The 23,902-nt window shown below is 33.1% G+C and overlaps 2 protein-coding genes across 5 annotated transcripts in view; one reads left to right on the forward strand and one right to left on the reverse strand.

Annotated features, from left to right (window-relative positions):
- The window catches only part of LOC111043812 (fructose-bisphosphate aldolase), a 30,554-nt gene extending 22,910 nt beyond the window's left edge, over positions 1-7,644 (reverse strand). The window contains exons 1-2 of one of the 4 annotated variants that reach the window (XM_022328861.2): positions 7,330-7,644; positions 2,501-2,695 (exon numbers count right to left, since the gene is read on the reverse strand). In XM_022328861.2, coding sequence (XP_022184553.2) covers positions 2,501-2,683 — 183 coding nt within the window. In that variant the 5' untranslated portion in view covers positions 2,684-2,695; positions 7,330-7,644. The remainder of the gene's footprint in view (positions 1-2,500; positions 2,696-7,329) is intronic. The other 3 variants (XM_039442857.1, XM_039442856.1, XM_022328862.2) reach the window with 3 other exon arrangements.
- Positions 7,645-8,121: 477 nt separating this feature from the next.
- Positions 8,122-17,479, forward strand: LOC111043813 (ADP-ribosylation factor-like protein 6-interacting protein 4). The gene is given in 4 exon segments (XM_022328863.2): positions 8,122-8,344; positions 9,356-9,596; positions 9,598-9,671; positions 15,312-17,479. Coding segments are annotated over 3 exon segments (408 nt in total). The 5' UTR covers positions 8,122-8,344; positions 9,356-9,389; the 3' UTR covers positions 15,439-17,479.
- The last annotated feature ends 6,423 nt before the right edge of the window (positions 17,480-23,902 follow it).

Genomic DNA, 23,902 nt, shown 5'->3' on the forward strand with positions numbered 1-23,902 from the left:
GTAACAGCCATTTGGTTGAAATTACAGGGCTTTCATTTGTTTTTGAAAAATTACAACACGGTTCTCCTTCTCTACAGGGTTATGTCTATTAATTATCAGGTTAATAACCAATAGACCTAACCCTGAAGTGAAGAAGAAAAACCTGTTCCAGTACCCATCTTTTCCTCGGCCTTCCTACATCTCTTTCCCCAGTTGGTGCATAATATTGGGTATCAAAAGGAATTCTTCCTGAAGGCATCCAATTCAAATGACTGCACCAGTTTCTTCCATTTCGAGTAGTTCTCAAAACGGTTCAAGATGAAATAGACACGCACACAAAAGATGAACTGGAAACTGAAATGGAGTACAGATGGCAAATAGATTGTGAATATAAGGAAAAAAGCACCTCTATATTCAAATAAAGTAATATGAAAATGGGCAATAGACTATGTCAAATGGAGCTTATGAGTGAGCACAATATTGCAATTAATTCGGTGTCCGAATTATACCAACTGATACAGTGCGTCGCATTCTTGCAGATAATAATAATTATTGAACAAAAATCTAAAGTGAATGCCGTAAACCACCCTGAAGCAATTTCTGCTACTGCAGAAATTAACAACTGGGTGAACAGCTAGAAGGAAATAAGATGAGAGCTACAATCCAAAAATTGTTCCATCTGCAAATTTTTCAAGAGAGCAATTTTAAAGTTTGTTCAGTTGAAAAGTCGAGCATTTAATTATTACTAAATAATTTCATAATAGATTGTGAAACCTTGTTTTGAAAACCAACCATACATTTATGGACCAAATAAGCAAATAAAAGAAAACCTCAGTTTTAAATTATTATTGAATGAAAAAGACTAAGAAATTGTCAAAAAACCACTGATTTATTGATAATTAGAAAGACCGGTTTCGGTTATTACACCATTGTCAATCTCTGATAAACTCAGATTTAATGGTGTAATAACCGAAACCGGTCTTTCTAATTATCAATAAATCAGTGGTTTTTTGACAATTTCTTAGTTTTTCATTCAATATGAATAATTACCACAATATCAACTTCTCAACTACACAAAAAGTTAAATTATTATCATTGATGTCAAATGAATCATAGTTTTTTATTTGCTATGTGAATAAGAAAAGATAAGTCGTGACAACATAGCTACATAATTTTTTGATCAACAAAACAGATTTTACCATCTGTGTATACCAAACTATACAAATAAAATGTTGAGTTTTGTGATAAGTAAACATAACAGATTTTGACATCCAGCATACGTTCAACATTTAAAGAAAACTGCTAAATAATTAAACCATCTTGGGATTGTTGAAAAAAACAACCCACTGTGTTGAAGTGGATAATAAAATAAATTGTTATTATTATTTAGAGTCTAAAAAAAACCATCTCATATCTGTAGAAAGAAAGCTATCAACAAAGGTCTTTATATTTTCCAATCACTAGCTAAACTTTATTTATTAGCCTAATCAATGAACTAGCATAAAATACAATTAGAAACACAGATAGCACCAACAGCAAAAAATTACATTTTCAAGTCTTATCACCTGTTTAGAAAACCATCTATGGACTTTATGCCCTTCAGGAATGGATTAAATTTAGCTAATATTTCTAATCTTTGTTGAGAAGTTAATTTCCAGTTTATTAAGAGTATAAGGCATATTTATCAAGAGCAAATAATAAAACTATTTGATTTGATTTATCAAACTTTTGAGATAAACCCACAAGAATAAAATAATGTGGAAGCGTTGAATGCTGGTAAAATAGGCATACTGTTCAAGAAGGAACACTCGTTGCTCTTGGCAAAACCACATGCTTACATTATCGTAGACATAACAATACTGCAGAACTGTTGTAACCAGTACACATTTAGGGCCGGTTTCCGAGCTCGGGATTTAGCTAAGCTCTAGACTTTAAACAGCTTGAGTCAGAAAATTAGCTTTCCAAAACGGGGCGTAGTCGCAGTTTTTATAACAGTAGTCACAGTTTTTATTTTATCATTTCTATAATTGGAAACGTTTTTCCTTGACGAAATTAAACATTTCTAAATAATTCAAAATAGCTGAAACTTTACACTATTTTCTCTTTATTTTATTTTGTGTTTAATTTTCTAGTTTATTGAGATTTAATTCAAACGTGACTTTGACAATGACTACGACTACGCCCCGTTTCGGAAAGCCAATTTTCTTTCTCCAGCTGTTTAAAGTCTAGAACTTAGCCAAATTCCGAGCTCGGAAACCGGCCCTAAATGACTTTACATATGTTTTCTATACATAATAGTGATGCTATCTTGCATCTAGGGGAAAATCCCACTTTCAACAGACAAGTTTATTTTGATTTCCGCGACATAATGAACGCAATAACACTATAAAAAAATTGCAACATTGAACGAAAACAGTTACTGTTGTTGGTGAGATGTAGTGATATTTATTCATAAATTCGAGATATTTCTAGACGACATTCAAGTGTTTCATTATTGAAGGAAAATGTGTAATGAACCCACCTCCCTGTACCTCCTGCGGTGTTCTTCAAGGTTTTCCAAGCCAACATCGGCAAGACGCTTGCCCATGGTGGGGACTGACTCATCAGCGGCCAGAATACCCTTTCCAGGGGCCACAATCTGGTTGGCAATTCTGCGCAACTCCTGTTGCAGCTTCTCATCGGGGTAGTTGAAGTAGGTCGTCATTTTGATGCTGTTCTGAAACAATAATACGAAAAGCTGCCTTAACAGAAAAAGCACACTTTCTACAATCTTTACTGGAAGCTATTTTATTCCAAGAAGGGACTCAGTTCTTCCTTTCTGAGTCTCAAGGAAAATAACACCAAAACACTTCCACAAATTCCAAATATTTATTAATTTACATTAACCAATGCACAAATCAAATACATGATTAAAAAGGACCAACAGGCCTAGCCCACAACTTTTCCCTTTCCGAATTTTGATAGTAGTAAGCCAATGTCTAAAAGGTAGGTTAATATAATATTATTACAACTAAATTGATGGAATTTCACCAAATAGTTAGATAGACTATGGCCGCTATTGTGATGGAAGTTCGATCTGAGATCCATTTTAAATTGATCTGAAAATTCATTTAAATTTTTTTTACTGAAAATCGTGTGTGAATCAAGTCATTATAAATACATAACCTCTAGACTGTACTCAATCTTATTTTTAGGGAAAGTATTGAAACACAATAGAATACATCAAGTAGTATTTTATTTCATCACAACACTACTAGTTAACATAAAATAGCATTAATTCAATTTTGTTTATTATGACAATGCTTATTGGAGAGTTGAAGCTAGTTGTGTTGTAATAAAATGAAAGGGTACTTGATATATTCTATTGCTTTTCAATCCTCTAGACTGTGTATTAAGCAGTTTTGGACGAATGACTGTTGTTTTTACCTGAACAAATAAATAGATATTTTAGCTTCAAATAAATATTTAAAATACAAGAGAAGAATTTCCCAATACATTGTTACCAAACTTCATTGAATTTGACAAGAAAAACTGGATTACAAAAGTGGAAAAGTATAAAATTATTCGAACAGATTTTATAGATTAGATAAGGGTTGACCAAGTTAATTAATTGGTAATTGGTTGAGTTGAAAACCAATATTACAAAGCTTGTATAAAAACAGACGAATTCATGCTATTAAGGAATGAAACTATCTATCTACATAATTTTGGATATAATCAACATAATATCCAATTTTGCAGTGTTTGAAGGATGAAATAAATTTCTTAATAGAAAAGTGCAATAAAACATGACTACTCTTCCTAAAATATAGTGTCAGTATTCAAAGAAAGCTGAACAAATTTTATTAATCAAAATATTAAATTATAAAGAATAATAAATAATGTTATCGAGCATGAACGTCACTAGAAAGTTCTATACATACAATTTGACAGCGTAATCTTTTATTATGATGGTGAAGTTCAAGGATAAATGAATGAATATCGTGTCAGAAGTCACAATTTATTATCTATCAAATTTCCTCAACACGAATATTTAATGAAATGTTATGTAATTATGATTTGTTTTGAATTGATAATGAATGAGTGGATAAATAAAAATAGTACTAGGTATTAATGCAACAAAATTCTCCAGGTCAATTGAACACGAAAAAATATTAGGATAAGACACGTGAAAATTTCCAAATTATTGATTTAAAACGAATGAAAGTCCAAAAAAAGTATAAACAATGTGTGCATGACTAGGCCAAGGAAAACCAATGTACTTTCAGAAGAATTATGTTTCGTTTTCATCATTATTGACAATGAAATACTGTAAAATGAATTTACATATTTTTATGCATTATAAATAAATGTGACAACCTTCTATTGCTTCATAATTATTCATCTCAACATGACACTGTGCTAGAAGACAAATTAATGATCGGTTCACCTTGTGTTATGAAAATCCATATTTATTCGACAATAATTTAAGAATTATTTATCTTATCATTTTAAGCGTTCCAAATGAATTGAATTTATTGGTTTCATGATCACAAAAGTCGGTTTGACAACCAATTACGATATTGAACATTTTAGAATTTAGTAGTGCTTGTGAATGAAGTTTATTGATTTCATGGTCATAAAAAGTTCCTCGCTCTATGGAGAGTAGACTAGATTCAAAGTCATTGAAGGTTAAATTTACACAATGCTGTCAGATATTGAAAAATGAGGGAATTGAAAACTTGATAAATCATTCATACAAATGACCATGACCTGCGCCAATCTAGAAAATTGCAGTCAATCAATTACTGTTTCACAACATATTTCCATAACTGGAGTGGAGAAAGCTGAATGTCAACTTCACAGTAGAATAAAGGCTTGAAATAGAAATTGGTTTCTACAGCGAAAATAGGTATTATTGTTGTTATTTATGTTTAGCGAAATCTTGTTTACAAATAATTTAGTCATGAAAACCTGTACCGGTACAGCTTGACTTTCACCAATGTCATTACTCTGATAACTTGATAAACAATATCAACCCACATAGTATTGTTTGAATAATTTATATTAGACTGTATTTCCCAACTACAGAATTAATTTGAAAATAGATTTCGAATTTTATTAATTATTGAGTACAAACATGGCAACATGAATTCCAGGTTAATATGTATACTCAATTTTTTCTTTTGGATGAATGAGAGATGCACAATATTTTTTTCTTATTTGTTGTGCTATAATCAGTAGACCTAATGCATGTTTACAGTAAAAAAAATTATAATGACAAACTGTAGTTGAAAAGCAGAACATCTACCACCTGGTAACTGGATGTTTAAGTAGAGTATTCAATGGAACAAACACTAAATAACATAATCTATAATAATATAATCTACACTGAGATTAGTCAATAAATCATGATCAGTATAAAAAGTTACATTAAATGATTTCAAAGTTCCAGCATTATTATCGCATGAGTGAAACTCCCAACATTTCATAGAAACTATTATAGTGAGGTCCACGTTATAATGACAGTGGATAAAGATAGAAGAATAGCGATGCCGATTCTCTGCATTAATTAATTATATTTCTACACTGTCAAAAACATAATTGGCATCGTTGTGGACTTAGAAAAGGATAGTTCGGCTTTGTCGAATGATTGACAAGGATAGCAAAACCAAAGTTGATCAAATACTGTCATTATAACGTGGACCTCACTATACAATATACCACCACCAATTTCGTTCTTGATTTTTTTCAAATCCTACATTTTATTACTAATGAGACTAAAACATTTGGTTTGATTTATAGTTCATTGATTTTTCAGATATTAAATTGGACATGACAGGCAACTATTTAATTTTTTTAGGTGAATGAAAGACATTATATTTTTGAACGTCTGCTTGAGGTTTTAGTGAAAGATGAGTCTCACTAATATTGTAACAATTACAGATCGCATGTTGTTTAAAATCGGTAACTTCAGAATCGATGTAATGATGTACTAATGTAACTTATCTATAATTAATTATAATTTATAGATGCCCGATTAAAAAATTTGCCATAGCCACAAAAACAATAATAAAGTTTCCATTCCATTCAAAACTTGATGATTTTTAATTAATCTGTCGATAGGCCTAGTTAGGCACCGCACCTTATATTTTTAATTTTACCTGTAATGAGGTATCTGATGAAGCTAATAAAATTTGGGGGTGATGAAGCTATAATTTTAGGTGCGTTATATACAGTCACCGTATTCCAAAACACGTTAATAAAATTTGGTGGCACCTATGACTACAAATTGTGGTCCCTGGAAAACACTGAACGAAGTTCACTAATTTAGTGGCTGTACGTAAACCTTGTATTTTTCAATAAAAAGTAGCTATTATAGATTTCTTTTGCTTCAAAATCTTTCTCATACCGTACTCATGTGGGTTTCACTGGTCAGTCAGTGAGGACTTTTCAAGTCCACAAAGGGATGAATTGAAATAATTCTTTATTAGGCGGAGTTAGAACTTTTAAGTCCTCTATACCACTCAACCTCGACTAAAGGGATAAGGAATATAGGTAAACTTTGTACAAAAGAGGATTTTTTAATCAATAGGAAAGTATGATTTGAGGCAATTATTCAATTAAAAAAAAAATACAACTACCTACCTAACATGACATAACAAGATAGTGATGGTGATAATTTCTGGATACAGGGTATTTACTTAGTTTATAACTATTAGAGCAAAAATGATTGAATAGACTTCAGTGGATTCAAATTAGTGTTTGTCTTATCTTTGACTTTGATGGTCTCAAGATTTGAAGTCAATTATAATTAAACAATGTTGGTAAGTGTAGTTGTAATCACACTATGTTACAATCAAAATTATTTATGATTTTTTTAGGTTATTCTGAACATCATAGCCGGCTTGACCAGCAGCATTGCTTTTGGAGTCTAGCTTGATTTATAATAATTCAAACCAATGGAACATAACTCGAAAACAGCGAGACGTAAGCCTAGTAAAGTAACTCAGCTACCTAGGTTACCGTACAGATAAGATTGATGAAGACAGACTAAAGATTCAAAAATAACTTGAAATGATAATAAAGAAAACTTGATTAATGTATCCTATACATTCTCACAAGCAATTAAGGTAACCTCACAGGTCAAAAATACCCATTAAAAACTCAAATTCAAAGTCAAACTACATGTTCAAACAACAAGATTGATATAATGTAGAGAAGATAACATGAAAAAATTATTTGGGAAATAAGCTGTCGCAAGTCAAGAATGGTACTGTGTCTAAAATTCAATATGATAATAATAGGTAAATCATAATACATGAATGATTAGGTTTAATACAATTTACTGGAGAGGATGGAATTACTTACATGAGTTTGTAGGCGGACTGCCGGAGTAGAACTAGAACTGGTAGAGATCTTCACAAGGGGAAAGTAAACGACATAAGGTCACCTTCAAAAGGACCTTGTCACGAGACTTTGCCCCCTCGTTGATAAACAACACGCTGAATGTTTATTCTTGTTGTTGAATGATATTGATGGTTGAGATATGGGATATGGTTAGTTTTGACGTGTATTCTGTAGTGGGGTTATGGGTTAGGATGACAGCTGCGATGGAGAGGGGTTTAATTTTGACTTTGGAGGTTCAAAAACACTATATTGTACGCATCAGCTGATCGAAGATTGAAGACACGGAGTGCAAGCGAGATGACGTCACTGTAATACATTTTGAAACTAAATTAAAACAAAAACTTAAAAATTGAATAACTCATGCAACAGAAATTCTCTACAAGCAAAATTTGACAGGTAGAAATTTGTGCATATGATTTATTACTCATTAGCTATCGATTATCGAATAATATTTAAAGTTGAAGTTCGTTCTTCAATTATTTTATTGCATTTTGCAAATTATGTTCTACTGGGACCACAATTGAAATTGAGTGCTCGCTCATACCTATCAATAAGTATAATATTGAGAGGACCGTTTTAATCTTCCCTGCAGTTAACATAATTCAAATTACCACCTGTCAATGTGAGCACGTTCTCGAGTACATCTTGATCTGTCAATTTCTCAACGTAAAATTACTTTGTCACTTTGAGGGATCGTCTGGAAAGAAGTTATCTAGAAACTGGTCAAATATCTGAGACGAATAACTACAGTTGGTTGTGGTATAATGTCATTCGTATGCCAACTTTTCAGAAGGCATTGATAGTCGTAAAAAAACTACATACTATTATTATGTCAATTTACAATAGTGTAAACAAATCAGGAGGATTTTGGTTATATTGAGCTGATTTTTGCTCTAAAGATTCGAAACCGTGTTCCCAGTTGTTTATAAAGCCACTTGATTCTTTACAGCGAATTTGGGCAATCCTACTACGTCTGGTAAGTAATGGGATTCACTATCATCGTTCATTTTAAATTTGATAATAGTGTCTTGGCTGTTATTTTAAATTAGCTACTCTAGTAGTTCTATGTTATACCGGTCAAATTATAATCCTTACAATAAAATTGAAGTCCCTTATTTAGGTCATCGGTATGAAAGTCATCTGGGCTTATTTATCAATTTTTCAAACCGCACCTATTTTCTGAGATCCAATAAAAACTGGCCTGAATCAATAATAATATCGAGTGACATAGCTGGTTCAGGTCTGATGTCAGAGTTTTAAGGTCGCAAATGATCAATTTCAGGGCCTTTGACATGACCTAACGACCGTTATTAGGCAGCCGGAACCGACGCTTTAAAGTGTCCATCCGAAACACGGGAGTGACGCGTGTGTTATGTCTAGTCCACACTCTCACCAAGTCGCTGGGTTAAGCTGGAAAGCATGTCCATGATGGTCTTGACATCCACACTGCAGTGTAAACATTTGTGGATGCTCGGCTGGCCACTCGCCTTCACTAGAAAAAATCGGAGCGAAAACCAGTGAAGACGAGCGCTGGCGAAGCAGCCATCCACACTCTCGCGCTCGTCGTCATTTGTACGCACTTGGCGAAAGTGTGGATGCGGCATGGAACACCAGTGAAACTCCAGGAATGGTGGCTGGGCTGGCGATGCAAGACACCAGCTGTGACACCAGTAGACCATCATACCCTATAGTGGGGTCCACGTTTTAAAGGCAGGGGAGAAATATAGGAGAACAGCGTTACCGTTTCTCACCACAATTTACGGCTCTGTATAATAAGCCTTTAATGGGAAACTATTAAGTCTTCACTTCTTCCAGTGAATCATGTTATGATAAATACAGCTGACTTTTACTATGCAGCAGCTACCATAGTTTATTATGTCTTGTTGTATCTTGTTTCTTCACTAGTGTACAATTTTGTTAATTAAATAAAGCCTTTATTTCAAGCCAAATAATTTAACCTATTAACGATTGCTAGGTTTTGTTTCAGTTACTTCCACTCCAAAGAGAAAGGAGATTTAAGCATGTCGAAAAAATACAAAAAATCGAAAGATTCACATTGTGAACGGCACAAGGACCACTCAAAGAAAAAGAGGAAAAAGGAGAAGAAGGAGAAGAAAAAACATAAAAAGGACAAGTCGCACGATAAAGAAGAGAAAATCAAAGAGATGATCGGACCTGCAGTTTCTGAGGCTTCTTCTCAGGGCGCAGCGACATCGGCTTATCGTCCAAATGACTAAAGATCAGTGGGAAAAAAGTCAGAGCGTAGTTAGGAGAGTCGTCGATCCAGAAACAGGAAGACAAAGGTAATTTATTAAATAATTGGACACATTTCTCTTTTATCAAGTTTCAACACTAAAATGTTGACTTGCAGACTGTATAATTTGTGAACAATATAAAAATACTTACTGACTGGGGAATGCTTACGAATCACATAGGATTCATTGTCAATAGTGGCCTAAGCTGTGGCGTCCGATGTACTCTTCAGTTTCTGTTCGGTAAGAAGGAGTTTAATCTATAATGTGGTCAAACAATTTATTTGAATTTAAGTGTAGTTGATCATTGAGGGTGTTGTGTTTATTATTTGATGAGGTGTTGTACTTTTAGTTTTATAATTATTATTGAACGAAAATCCTAAATAAATGCTGCAAATCACCCCGAAGACCTCTGCTACTGCAGACATTGGCAACAGGGCTAACAGCTAGATGGAAATTCGATGAGAACTACTATCCAAAAAATTGTTTGTTGGATAGGCCCAACATTGGCCTTTTTTTGAATCATTGACCCAAAAACTGTTTTTTTGGATAGTAGTTCTCATCGAATTTCCATCTAGCTGTTAGCCCTGTTGCCAATGTCTGCAGTAGCAGAGGTCTTCGGGGTGATTTGCAGCATTTATTTAGGATTTTCGTTCAATAATAATTATATATTAATTAGAATTTGAATAAATGCATTCTCTATTTAATTCCATCTTTTAGTTTTATGTGTAGGATATGGAAGTTGGTAGCTATGTTTGTGATTGTGTGTCCTGTTTGAATGAGGTGTGCGGCGTAAGTTGATTCGGAATTGTTTTTTACTTTCCTTGCCCTACTACCATAGGTAAGGAAAGTATTGCTTTCCAAAAAAATTAAGGTACCCTAATTTCAAGTTTTCTATACGTTTCAAGGTCCCCTGAGTCCAAAAACATGATTTTTGGGTGTTGGTCTGTGTGTGTGTATGTATGTGTGTATGTCTGTGAACACAATAACTCCATTCCTAATTAACCGATTGACTTGAAATTTTAAACTTGAGGTCCTTATACCATGAGGATCCGACAATAAGAAATTCAATAAAATTCAATTCAAGATGGCGGAAAAAATGGCGGATAATGACTAAAAAACCATGTTTTCACGTTTTTCTCAAAAAGGGCTCTAACGATTTTCTTCAGATTTATAACATGGATAGCTATTCATAAGCCCTATCAACTGGCATGAGTCTCATTTCTGGGAAAATTTCAGGAGCTTCGTAATATTCATGAGAAAAATGGCGGTAATGACTAAAAAACCATGTTTTTCACAGTTTTCTCGAAAACGGCTCTAACGATTTTCTTCAAATTTATACCATTCATAAGCCCTATCAACTGACATGAGTCTCATTTCTGGGAAAATTGCAGGAGCTCCGTAATATTCTTGAGAAAAATGACAGTTACTAAAAAACCATGTTTTTCACGATTTTCTCAAAAACGGCTCTAACGATTTTTTTCAAATTCATACCCTGTATAGGGTCCACCCCATCCTTGAGAAATGGATGTTTTTAAAAAATAAAAAGTTTAAAAAATTGAAAAGTTTATAAAAAGAACACAGTCATAGTCAAGATATTTCATCTGTAGAACAGCTGTTTTGACGACTTTTAAAAAAATCATCGAATTTCACAATTTACACAAAGGAAAAAGTACTCTGAAAACAATTATTATAATATACACATATACAGTAGTCTGATCGTAGTTGCAAATATGTTGCCGCCAATTGTCATTATGTTATTCCCCTAAATTATTCTCGTTTGAGAATGAGGCTTGCAGTCCAATGAGCAAGGAAAGTTGTGTGAGTGTACCACACCAGATTTTTCTTGCTTGTGAGTGCTCCTTGAATCTGTGCTTAAATGTTCACCCGGTCTGGCCTAGCTAAGCCACAAACAGCTAACAACCTCCAATCCTACACACAAAACCAAAAGGACATCAACTTAACACACTAGAGCAATTTGAAATTTATTAACAGACATCAAATAATAAACACAACAACCTCAATGATCAACTACACTCAAATAAACTATTCAGCCCCTAACCAAACAGAAACTGCAGACACCGAAGGAATGTCTAGGCCACTGTTGACAGTAAATCCCTTGCGATTCGTAAGCATGCTCCCATTCTTGTTCTCTTCATCAATATCCTATAGTGAGGTCCACGTTATAATGACAGTGGATAGAGATAGAGATGCATTAATTAATTATATTTCTACACTGTAAAAAACATCATTGGCATCGTTGTAGACCTAGAAAAGGATAGTACCACCAGCTTTGTCGAATAATAGACAAGGATAGCAAAACCAAAGTTGATCAAATACTGTCATTATAACGTGGACCTCACTATAGATAATTATATTTTTCTCTTGCTCTCTCAACAATATTGTCTTCTTTCTCTCTTTTTCATATTTTATATTTTTCACAATAATTAATATAGTCTGCAAGTCGTCATTTTAGTGTCAAAACCTCATGAAACATATAGCAGTTCATAATGGGTAATAAAATTGAAGATTTCTCTTTAATCAAAATGATTGGAAAGATTATTGACTTAACCATATCATTCACTAACTTATTGACTTGGACTTTATTTTGTGTGTAGGTGTTTCTAACACCTACACACATTAATTTCTTGACGTAATCTTCTTATACATCTATTTATGCTCATGGATCAAGAAAGATATCTAACCTATTCATCTATTAAAGCTGTATTCGCACACAACAGTAAACAGTGAAAACATAATTCCCAGTAGTTCTAATTGGACTGTTCCCACTAAATACACATTATAACTTTTAGAAATTATATTTTCACTGTCACTGTTGTATGCGAATCCAGCTTTAGGCTGCATATATCATCAGATGCATGATAATGAAGAGATGACAAGCATATATAATGACAATCTATAAATCAGCACTTGCTAACACAAACATAGGTTATATTTTTTCCCTAAGTGCCGGTTTCCGAGCTCGGGTTTTAGCTAAGTTCTAGACTTTAAGCAGCTGGAGTCAGAAAATTAGCTTTCCAAAACGGGGCGTAGTCGCAGTTTTTATTTTCTCATTTCTATAATTGGACACGTTTTTTCTTGAGGAAGTTAAACATTTCTAAATAATTCAAAATAGCTGAAACTTTACACTATTTTCTCTTTATTTTATTTTGTCTTTTCTAGTTTTTGAAATTTAATTCAAACGTGACTTTGACAATGACTTCGACTACGCCCCGTTTCGAAAAGCCAATTTTCTTACTCCAGCTGTTTAAAGTCTAGAACTTAGCCAAATCCCGAGCTCGGAAACCTCCCTAAGTGTTTATTATTGAATATCGTCGTTTCAACTCTTGATAATTAATATTTGTTGGCTTTTTTAAACTCGCAGTATTGTTACCACCAGTGCTCATGTGCTTGCAATAATTCAGCTGCAACTAGTAGACCTACTTTAACGACGATGGATTGGTCGTAAAGATAACACCATTAATTACTTCAACGTCACTGGATTGGTCGTAAAGGCATCACCATTAACTGTCATGGAAGTGTTCATACCTTGGCAGGTGTGATCAATCTCATGACAATCAAAGCTTTCTCATAAAATATAACTTTTATAACTGTAAGTTCAATGAAATGAAAATCATAAAGAGCTGAAACTCCGATATTCATTACACTTTGCACTTTTTGCATTCTAATAACTTGAACAGTTTTTCTCTTTGTTCAAATTCAATTCAAATTTATTTTCATTTTATAGTACTATTGATAATAATTTATATTTTATAGTACCTATTGTAATTTTCCTATAGTGAGGTTCACGTTATAATGGCAGTGTTTGATTGGCAATGGTATTGCTATCCTTGTCCATCATTCAACAAAGCGTATAGCGCTATCTCTTTCTCACTTTGCTCTGTTGCCAGTTCGTCTTTCAACAATGTAGAATTAATAATGAATTAACAAAATATTTCATCAGAATTATGAAAATTCATTATGAAATTATTGAAAATAGTTATTTGTGCAACTAGTGCGCAAAGTGACAGTTTGCTGCACCGAAAGAAACGTTTACGCCCGAGCCGTAGGCGAGGGCGGAATGGTTTCTTGAGTGCAGCAGAGGAACTTTGCGCACGTATTTCACATTAAAATTTTTCCTACAGTTGCCATTGAATATGAAAAGTGGGTAATTATGGGTAAAATTGCTTGAAATGCATCAAATGTTTTTCTGTGTAATTTTATTATTAATAGATAAAATTGAATAATGTAGCAGTGTTTGAATGAAGGGGCGGCTGTGTGCTGTGTGGGTGGTGGCTGTCGCTGTCCATAGTTATTATTATAACGTGCACCACAACGCTATACTACAGTCACTGTTACCAACTTCATTTTGATTTTGCTGCACTGGTGCTCCATATAACCTACTAACTATTTTGCGTTGCCATGTTGCAAATCTGGAGTGCAGAAAAAATTTTTCCTGCACTAGAGCGGAAAAGTGATTCTTTGCGTTCTGTAATAAGTGCAGGAATGGCCAATTTTCAAGGTCACTGTAGGAAAATATAATTTCTTGATTAATAGAATATAATTGATTATTTTAAACGAGAATGAACAGTTAATATTACATCAATAAACCTGTATCAGCTGACTATAGAAGGCATTGACAAGACGAGAATCGGCAACGTTGATCTCCTATCTTACTCCACTGCCATTATACTATAGCATAGTAGCAGCTACTGGCATTATACAGTAGACCTCACTATAGCAAGTTTATACTCATGTTACTGGGCATTTTTTGTTACAAATTTAGTGTAGAATCCATGGTCTTCGGCTGTTACATCTTTTTCGCCCCACTTGGATGTAATGAGCTGGTTTTCGTGCGTCATATGGAGGCCGAAAATGATTGTTTTCTGACCAGGCCGGTAAAAGTTTTACGGCCCTAGGGCTGTAAAATAACCTTGAAGTCAGCTGATTCTAATTTGATGTGAACGTGTTTACAAAATGGTTTATGAAACGAAATCAGTTCATGCTTCTAGAATTGAATAAGTATTCTGCAATAAGATACTATCATTTTATTTGGATGAATAAAATACAGTTAGATAAATATTATAAACTATTCAAATTCGATTTTCAAAGTAGGATAGAACTTCTAACCTAAACTTCCGAAGTCAACGACAACAAGCATTGTTGACGTTGACATTCAGATTGGCCAAATTTCAAGTGTGCTAAGACACAGCTGATAAAAAACTTTTTATTATTTGTGTTTATTATTCAAGAATCAAAACATTTATAATGAAATCATCTTATTGTCATTTGGAACAACAAAAAGTATAAACTCAACCTCTTACATAATTGAACATAATCATTTAGGTTATTCAGACAAATCAGAATAAAAAATAAAAATACTTGGACAATTTCCTGATACTCGGATTTGCTAGAGCTATGACCTTCCTGTTTTGCTTTCGGAAGTGCCTAATTAACAATTATTCTCATATATATATATATATATATATATATATATATATATATATATATATATATATATAGTTTATTTTTCTGTGTGGCGAAAATAACGTTCTCACCATGGGCAAAAATGTTTTTTTGTTACAAATTTAGTGTAGAATCCATGGTCTTCGGCTGTTACATCTTTTGTGTGACTTTCTGTATATATTATTCAAAGCTTCCTTACTGTATTAGCTCTTTTTTTAATTTCAGACTGGTAAAGGGAGATGGAGAAATTCTTGAGGAACCAGTGAGCAAGAGCCGACACCGTGAAATCAACAAGCAAGCTACTGCTTCAGATGGCGCTTTCTTCCAATCCCAATTGCAAAAGAAAGTATAGATGTGTAATAATACCCCAGTGTTCTTCTCAACTCCCATTAGGTGTTGCATTTTAAGATTACTATTTACTTACCGTTTACGATTGTACAACTTCCTCTATTGCGGAAGAAAATAATTTTACTTTAAATTGTCTGCTTCCAACTTTGTAACTGTATGTGATTCATTTGAAGATAACGATTTACTTACCGTACGTTCCAATTATACATCTTCTTCCTCTGTTGAGGAAGAAAATAATTTCACTTATTGTCTGCTTCAAACTTGTTTCCAACTATAAACGTTCCCAATAATTGTGACTGTATGTGGTTTGATGAATTTTAAGATAACGATTTACTTACTGTTTACGCCATAAGTCAAATGATACAACTACCTCTATTGAGGAAGAAAATAATTTCATTTTAAATTGTCTGCTTCAACTATAAGTGAAACTGTCTGCTATAAACTTTTTTCTTACTATAAGAGTTCTTGATATTTGTGACTGTATGTGGTTGGTACTGTATCATTGTAGTTTTCGTTTACTGAGCATTGAGCTGCGTTTACATTAATTTGAAACAGCGTCCAATAGTCAGCACCCAAGTCCACTGACTTTCCTTATAATCGTAATTGAATAAAATGAGGTTTCATTTGATGGTATATTTTTCAATATATTGGTGATATGTTATTATGTCAATTATTGCTCAAAGGCCTGCAACGATGTAATTTAAATATAAATAAAATATGAATATTTTAACACATGAAGTGGTTACTTTGCAAGTACACATGAACAGAAATGCTCGATCAGCGAATTCTCCCCGTTTTATTGGTTACCAGATAGTTTTGATGTATTTGATCTGTCAATTTTGAAAGAATGTAAACGCAGTAAGTTAGTTACTAAATTTGATCTCATAACAAAACAAAAGGTCTTGATGTATCAGGGTATGAAAATTATCTTTACTTCATAACTCACTATTCTATTTATATATTTTATTGGCTATACTCAATTTTAATTTTTTAATTATTTGCTATACTCAATTTTAGTAATGACTTCTTGGAGAATTCTTTTATTTATATAGTGAGGTCCACGTTATAATGTTTGATTAACATTGGTGTTGCTATCCTTGTCCATCATTCGACAAAGCAGATAGCGCTATCCTTTCCTAGCAACGTTGTCAGATCGGGTTTTAACAATAAATAAATATAAATCATTAACAAAATATTCCAACTCAATCATAAAAATGTATTATTTAATCATTGAACAATATATTTTCTGGGCGAATAAAATATTGATTATTTTAAACAAGAATGAACAGTTAATATTACATCAGATATAACGGTATCAGCTGTCCTCTATAGAAGGCAGAGAATCGTCAACTCTGTTTTTTATCTTTCTCCACTGCCATTATAACGTGTGCCTCACTCAAGCTTTTAAATGTTATTTCACATCTTTAAGTTGAAATATTGATCATCTGTGTTCATGAAAAGTTTTCTTATTCTCATTTTGAGTATGATTTTGAAATATGTATGTTTTTTATTGATCCAGTCTTCTTTACTATGCATGCTTATGAAACCGGACAAGCATTTAATCTCTGTAAAGAACAAAACATGGTCACTATGAGAGCGAGAACTTTATCAGAATATTGAAAATTGATTGCATAGAAATTGCTTTCATTTAAAAGCTGATATTTTCGACAATTTGTCAGAACTTGTCAAATCAAATTTGCATGCATAGTGGTCAAAGGCTGAAGGCAGGTCCAGATCTTCAAATATCGTATATTGTCTAGTTTTTAACCTATAACGGATAACCGAAACCTTTTCATATTTCATTAATATTTTTCTCATCCATATATTTTATAAAAAAATTTAATTCTTGTGTTATTTTCACGAGTAATTATCTTATCTCATCATCAATTAGGATTAATTTATCTTCATAATAATAATTATCTTCAAATCTATGCTGAGTGAGATAGCAAATTTTCAATCTGTACTTATTCTTCAGAGTATAATCACTGTTCGATTATATAATTAATAATGTTTACTTGATGTTATTAAATTGATGTGAATGTACATTTTGATGTGTTCTTTAATTTCATCCTCCATTAAAACGTGTTTAGTTGACTTAGTTTCTAAAATTTATTATTATAATGAAACTCATCTGATAGCAGTATTATAATATCCATTTCCATAAAAGTTATTCATAAACCATTATAATTATTGAAACTCTCTCAGTGTGAATGTTTAAATTGACTGAAATGGAACTTGAAATTGTCACAACTACTAATTTATGAAGAACATTTATGGAGGTTCCAAATTTCACTGATAGTCCACATAGTTATTTTTCATGAAGCTATGTGACGCTGGTAGTCTCTCATACTGTGCCATTCTTACATATAGCGATTGGAGATGAAGCTGTGACATTTGATCGCTTGTGGAGAATTTGTTGAGCATCGTGGGGTCCCACCATCTTGGAAATTCGTCAGCCATCTTGAGACTTCGTGAGACATCTTTAATTTGTCGACCCATCCCAAACTTCTGTTAATTTTTATGCTTCTATCCAGACTCTTTGGTAAAAAACTCTGGACAAAACAGTAAGTATCGACAGTAAACGGCTTGAAATTTGAAACATAAACGACCTTGCCCATGGGGTATCTACTTATGCTATATGTTATCTATGTTAATGCATCTGTTATTTGAAAGTGAGCCCTTGGTCACTTTCATTGTTTATTTTGAAAGTGAACCCTTAAATCTGCATGTACGATTAACCAAAGAGTCTGGATAGAAGCATAAAAATTAACAGAAGTTTGGGATGGGTCGACAAATTAAAGATGTCTCACGAAGTCCCAAGATGACTGATGAAGTTCCAAGATGGTGGGACCTCACGATGCTCAACAGATTCTCCACAAGCGGTCAAATGTCACAGCTTCATCTCAGGTTTACAAAATTCTTCCATGTCCAGTTTCCTCTTCCTGCTTGTCCTCTTTCTGAATTTCCTGGACCATTTCTATCAGGATGGAATTTCTCCTCTAATCTTAAACTCTCTACTTAAAGTCAGACTTTTTCAACCTCTTGTCTCTTGGACTAAACCACACTGAGAAGGAGAAGACCATTTTGAATTTGAGACTAAAGCTGAACTAAAATTAAACAGGAATAGGTTAATTCGACAAGAAAAATAAAATAAAATAGTATCACAAATTGTGTTGACAATATTTTAATAGTACATAATATTGATTCAGCCATAACATGTAAACAGAATCTGAAAATCTTATCACAGAATTCACTGTTAAATCAATCTCTCGAAAATAATTTTAAGCTAGAGCATGCAATGCAACATCAAATGCATAATATTTCCATTTGTCTAATAATTTAGAATTTTAGTTTAGAATCAAACACTGTTCGAATTGCAATAACAACTTCAGTTGATATTTTTAAGCGTTGAATAGTGGTTGTAAACTAGAATAGATACAATATGATTTGACATCAACATTTGAATATTGTAACATTTACATCTTACATATATTAAAGATAACAACCTTAAAACAATTTTTCACGTTAAAATTATCCTTAAATGTTTTTCTGAGTAAACTTCAATTGACAAGGAAGCTGAAATATTCAGCAGCTATTTTTTATAACATGAAATCTTTCACTTAAGGTACTGTACATTCAATTTCCAAGCAAACAATAAATTATACTATTTAGTGGACCTCTAACATTTTCGGGAAGATGAATATGCTACACTCAAGTCTATAGTGCAGTTTTATAATGTGGGTCGTTATTTTGATACTTGGTAAAAATACCTTGTGCGTAAGGCAATGATGTGAGATATTGAGTAACCAGAAGTAAACCAGAACTAAATACAAAAGAAGATTGATGTAAGTGACCTCTTTGTTTCATGAAGTGGCAAAGTTTGGACTTAGCTATGTCCACTTACCCACGTAAATATACACTAATCTAAACAAACAATGGGAATAAGTACTGATTGAATATACCGCAGTCACAGTTGCCATTTGGTTCATCACTGAACCAAAATGCAATAGGACATGATTAGGATACTACCTCCCAAGAATATAGGTGTGTACTGCGGACCGGTCCCCTCTGCCCCAAAAACATTATAAGCAGTTTCCTGAGAGTATAGATTATTTCAACTTATTTATTCATGCATATGTAAAAGAAGAACACAGAACACGCTGGTGGGTTACTGGAATATGAGGCCGATCGGTGCAAGAGCTCTTCTGTTCGCCGACGACATTGTCTTGATTTGTGATTCAAAAGAAAAATTGCAACAGTCAACAACTGAATGGGCAGAGGAATTGAAATCAAGGCATATGGTCTTAAATGTCAAGAAAAGCAAGGTGATGGCAGTGTCAAAAGGAATGAGAGATAATATGCATATTATGGTGAATGGAGAGGAGATGGAACAGGTGGAGAAATATGAATACCTGGGTACAGTGATTTCGGAGGATGGAAGGATTGATAGGGAGGTGCTGAACAGAGTGAGAAAGGGAGCTGTTGCCTACTATGCAATAAAAGACTGTATATTTGGAAAAAGAGAGCTTGATGAAAAGATAAAGAACCAGGTATACAGAACAATAATAGAGCCCATCATGCTATATGGAAGCGAAAGTTGGCCAATAAAATCAAGCCACGAAAATAAGATAAGGACCGTGGAGATGAAATGCCACAGAAAGACAGTTGGTAAGACTAGAAGGGATAGAGTAAGAAATACTAGAATAAGGGAAGAAGTGGGAATGAGAGATGTTGGGGAAAGAATAGAAACGAGGCAGCTGGGTTGGTATGGACATGTACAACGGATGAGGGACGAAAGCAAGGCAAAACAGTTTGTAAATGTTAGAGTACAGGGAAGAAGAACGGTGGGGCGCCCGAGGTATTCATATGAGGATCGCATTGAGGAGATAGGGAGAAGAAGAGGGAAGACGGTTCGGGAGATGAGGAGGATGGCGATGGATAGGGATAAATGGAGGAAGTGGACCGAGGCTACCCCAACGCTGTAAGGCATACTGGGGAGAGACAAAGAAGAAGAAGATTTATTCATGATAAAGATTCATTTCATGATAGATAAAAATCAGAACATCCCAATGAATTTTTCAAAACATATATTTTTCTTTGATCCATACCGTATTCCACCGTACAGCCTACCTTTTCATTCAGAATTTATTATGCAACACAAATAGATTGTATTCTATTTTGTTCACAAAATTTTCAAAAACACTTGAAATCTCTCCAATTACGGAGAGAACCAATATCCCAGGGAATTAATAATTTTTTCAACTTTAGAGCCAGTAACTGAAGATTAAAAGTCGATTGGTATTTTGAAATTATGAGAATGTTCAAATCATCAACGTGCTACAGATTTTTCTATTTACTAATAATATGTATTTTGTACAAGGAAAGTCGATGGTGGACCTCTCCTGTCAATAACGAAAACACCTTTTTGCAAATATTTTATAAGGACCTGCAGTTCAGCTCTACAATTGATAGTTACTAATAGTTTTCAAGATTTGTTGTAATCATTATATTGTTTTTATGCTTGTCTGACAAGGTCCATGTGTTCTGGAAATATTTATGACCAATAAAAATTTATTTATGCAATCCTCACATCATTACCTTCAAATAATTATGCCAGTTACACACACATTGATTTTTGGACGTACTATTTATTCATATATGTATTTATGTATTCATTTATTCATTCATCTATGTATTTATTTATTTTTATTTTTTGCCGTCCTTATAAATTCTATTAGTTTAAACAGATGATGTTTGTGAAGTTTCGTTTAATCTGATAGAATTTCATAAGGACGGCAAAAAATCGAACGTCAAAAATTGATGTGTGTGTAACTGGCTTCACACAATCATAAAATTCCACACCCAAGTCTCAAAACATTGTTATGCTATTGGAAGGTAGAAGCCTATTTAAATATTAATATGGATCAATATTTTGTTGTACTAATTCGCTGTAAAATCTTTCATCGTTTAACATAAATCACAAAAACATACAACTAGTTATAAATTCACATGATCACCAGAAAACACAAATAGTAGTCAATTGTTGTACACATTTGTAAGTCACTAACTACATATACTATATTAATTAACATGAATGCTCAGTGGATGAAGGTGCTTTTTTTTAATGAGACTGCAATAATTCATTTTTAGAGTGAGTAATTAACATTCACAGCTACAATACAAGGGATAGGATTAGAATAGACGTACCCTATACAAGATTGAGTAAAATTTTGACTAGTCCTGGCCACTTATCTTTGAAACTTTTGATTGTCCTCCCTCCTATCACAGTTAGAGTACTACCAATAGCTTCATTCAAAAAAATATTGGAGAATCTACTTTCAAAGAATCCCATTTATTGTATTTCTGAGTTCTTTCATATGATTATTTTTAGACTTAAGAATTGTTTGTTATGTAATTTTTCTTGTATTGGGTATTGTGACAGCACATTTCATAAGCATTTCAGAGCTTGAATTGAGAGATAAAAAACGGCTGACTATCGATAAGATAAGGTCCACTTGCCAGCCAGTTATCAATGAATCATTTTCCTTCAATTCTATTCTATTATTAATGTGAATGTTTTTGTAAAATTATATTGTTAATGTAAAATTATAGTGCTAATTAATTGTAATCATCTCTCGGAAAGGTACTTCTCTAAATTTGGCTAATTGAACTCAAGTGATGAATAAAAATATTAGCTACCCTAGAAAATTCGGACATTGAATTATCTGATGATGAGATCGAAGACGATCTTGAACCAGATCGTTTTGATAATCCAATTATTGAAGGTAAGATTTCGTTCATTTTTCATATGTTAATGCACTATAAGTAACCTAATTCTTATAAGTTCTCTAATCGGTTCCCATTCAGTCACGAATAAACTCTATAAATGATAGATTCTCAAGAACTCCTATTCGATCTTATCACTTCCAGATGAGAATGAAGAGGAAGAAGAACTGGAACCTGGGGGGGAGCCCCAAGAAGCTGAGGAACCAGTAGTTGAGGAACAAGAAGCTGAGCCGCTGCTCCACCCTCTTCAGACTGATCACGAAATGAAAAGAAGATTTAGGGCCGTTTGCACAGTATAGATTGCTAAACTCGATTAAGTTAATCGAGTTTAAGTTGATCTGAAAGTTTAAACTTGAATCGGTTTTCTCAGTGCATTTACTAATCCAGTTTAATTTGAACTAGTTTAGCGTTAAGTTGGTAATAGAATGTCATCGTTTATAATATATCAGGAAGGCTGATTTTTACAGGAAATTTGTTATTTGTTTACAAACCATCAGTGAATTGAGGTTATGTAGCTACTATTTTAGTATTTTCTTGTTTTTGTTCTTAATCCACAGAACTGTTAGTAAGCTGTACGGTTATAAAAGTGAAAAGCGATCAAGAAATTCTTTAAAAACTTATGTTTTGTTGGCACCAGAAAATATATTTTAGAATGTAAGATAAAAAAGTTATTTTGTTACGCTTGAATCTAACTACGGTCTTCCTCGTTTATTAGAAATCTCTCGAAAGCAATATATCTCAGTTATGTGTTATTAAAAACATGTTTTCTAATCAAAGACAACTGTTAAAAATTGTCTCAATTTCTATCAAATGGTTTATTCAATCAAAATACTAAATTGACAGTTGCTGTACTCAAGCAAAACCGTAAGAAAATTCTCTATCCCAGAAATTTAAATTATTTGTTTTTTGCCCAATTTTTCTCAGTTTCAAAATTTCTTCGCAGTAATCTTTATCAATCGCATTTAAAACTTCTATCAATTCCTCCATTACAATTATTTTTACATTCAAATAATGATTCACTATAACCTAAATTAATAATATTATCGTCTACAGAAGCATTAAAAACAACCGTCGAAAAATAATTCACTATCAGCTGTTTCCCCATCAAATCTTTACAGATGTCAAGTTAATCCAAATTATTTGGTTTAAACCTCCTGCTTTGGAGGTTTAAACTTTTCGAGAGTTTAAACTCAATACAGAGTTTAAACTGATACTGTGCAAACGGAATTTTAGCTTAAACAAAAAAAAATCCAGATTTGGTTTAAGCTTTAGCTTAAACTTACACTGTGCAAACGGCCCTTAGGGAGGAAAATTTTCTTACAGAGAAAAAATACATCATTTGGCGGTCCGACATAACTGCATATCAAATGATGGATATTGATTGGTTTGGCCAGAAATATTTGATTTGCCCACCCCTCTCACTTTCTTCAATAAATATTTCCCATCTAGTTTCATGGAACTTACAGCCGAAAAAACAAACATGTATGCCCTTCAAAATAATGCAGTTTTCAGTCCCTGTAACACATGAAATAGCCACTTTTTTGGAATTCATGTCTTGATGGGAATTCTAAATTACCCAAGGGTTTGATATTATTGGAATCAAAATAAGCTAGGCGATGATGAACTGGAGTTGCTGATGAAATGGAATAGGATATGAATGATATGTTCACAAAAAATGAACA

This window comes from Nilaparvata lugens, chromosome X (assembly GCF_014356525.2).
Source record: "Nilaparvata lugens isolate BPH chromosome X, ASM1435652v1, whole genome shotgun sequence".
Lineage (NCBI taxonomy): Eukaryota > Metazoa > Arthropoda > Insecta > Hemiptera > Delphacidae > Nilaparvata > Nilaparvata lugens.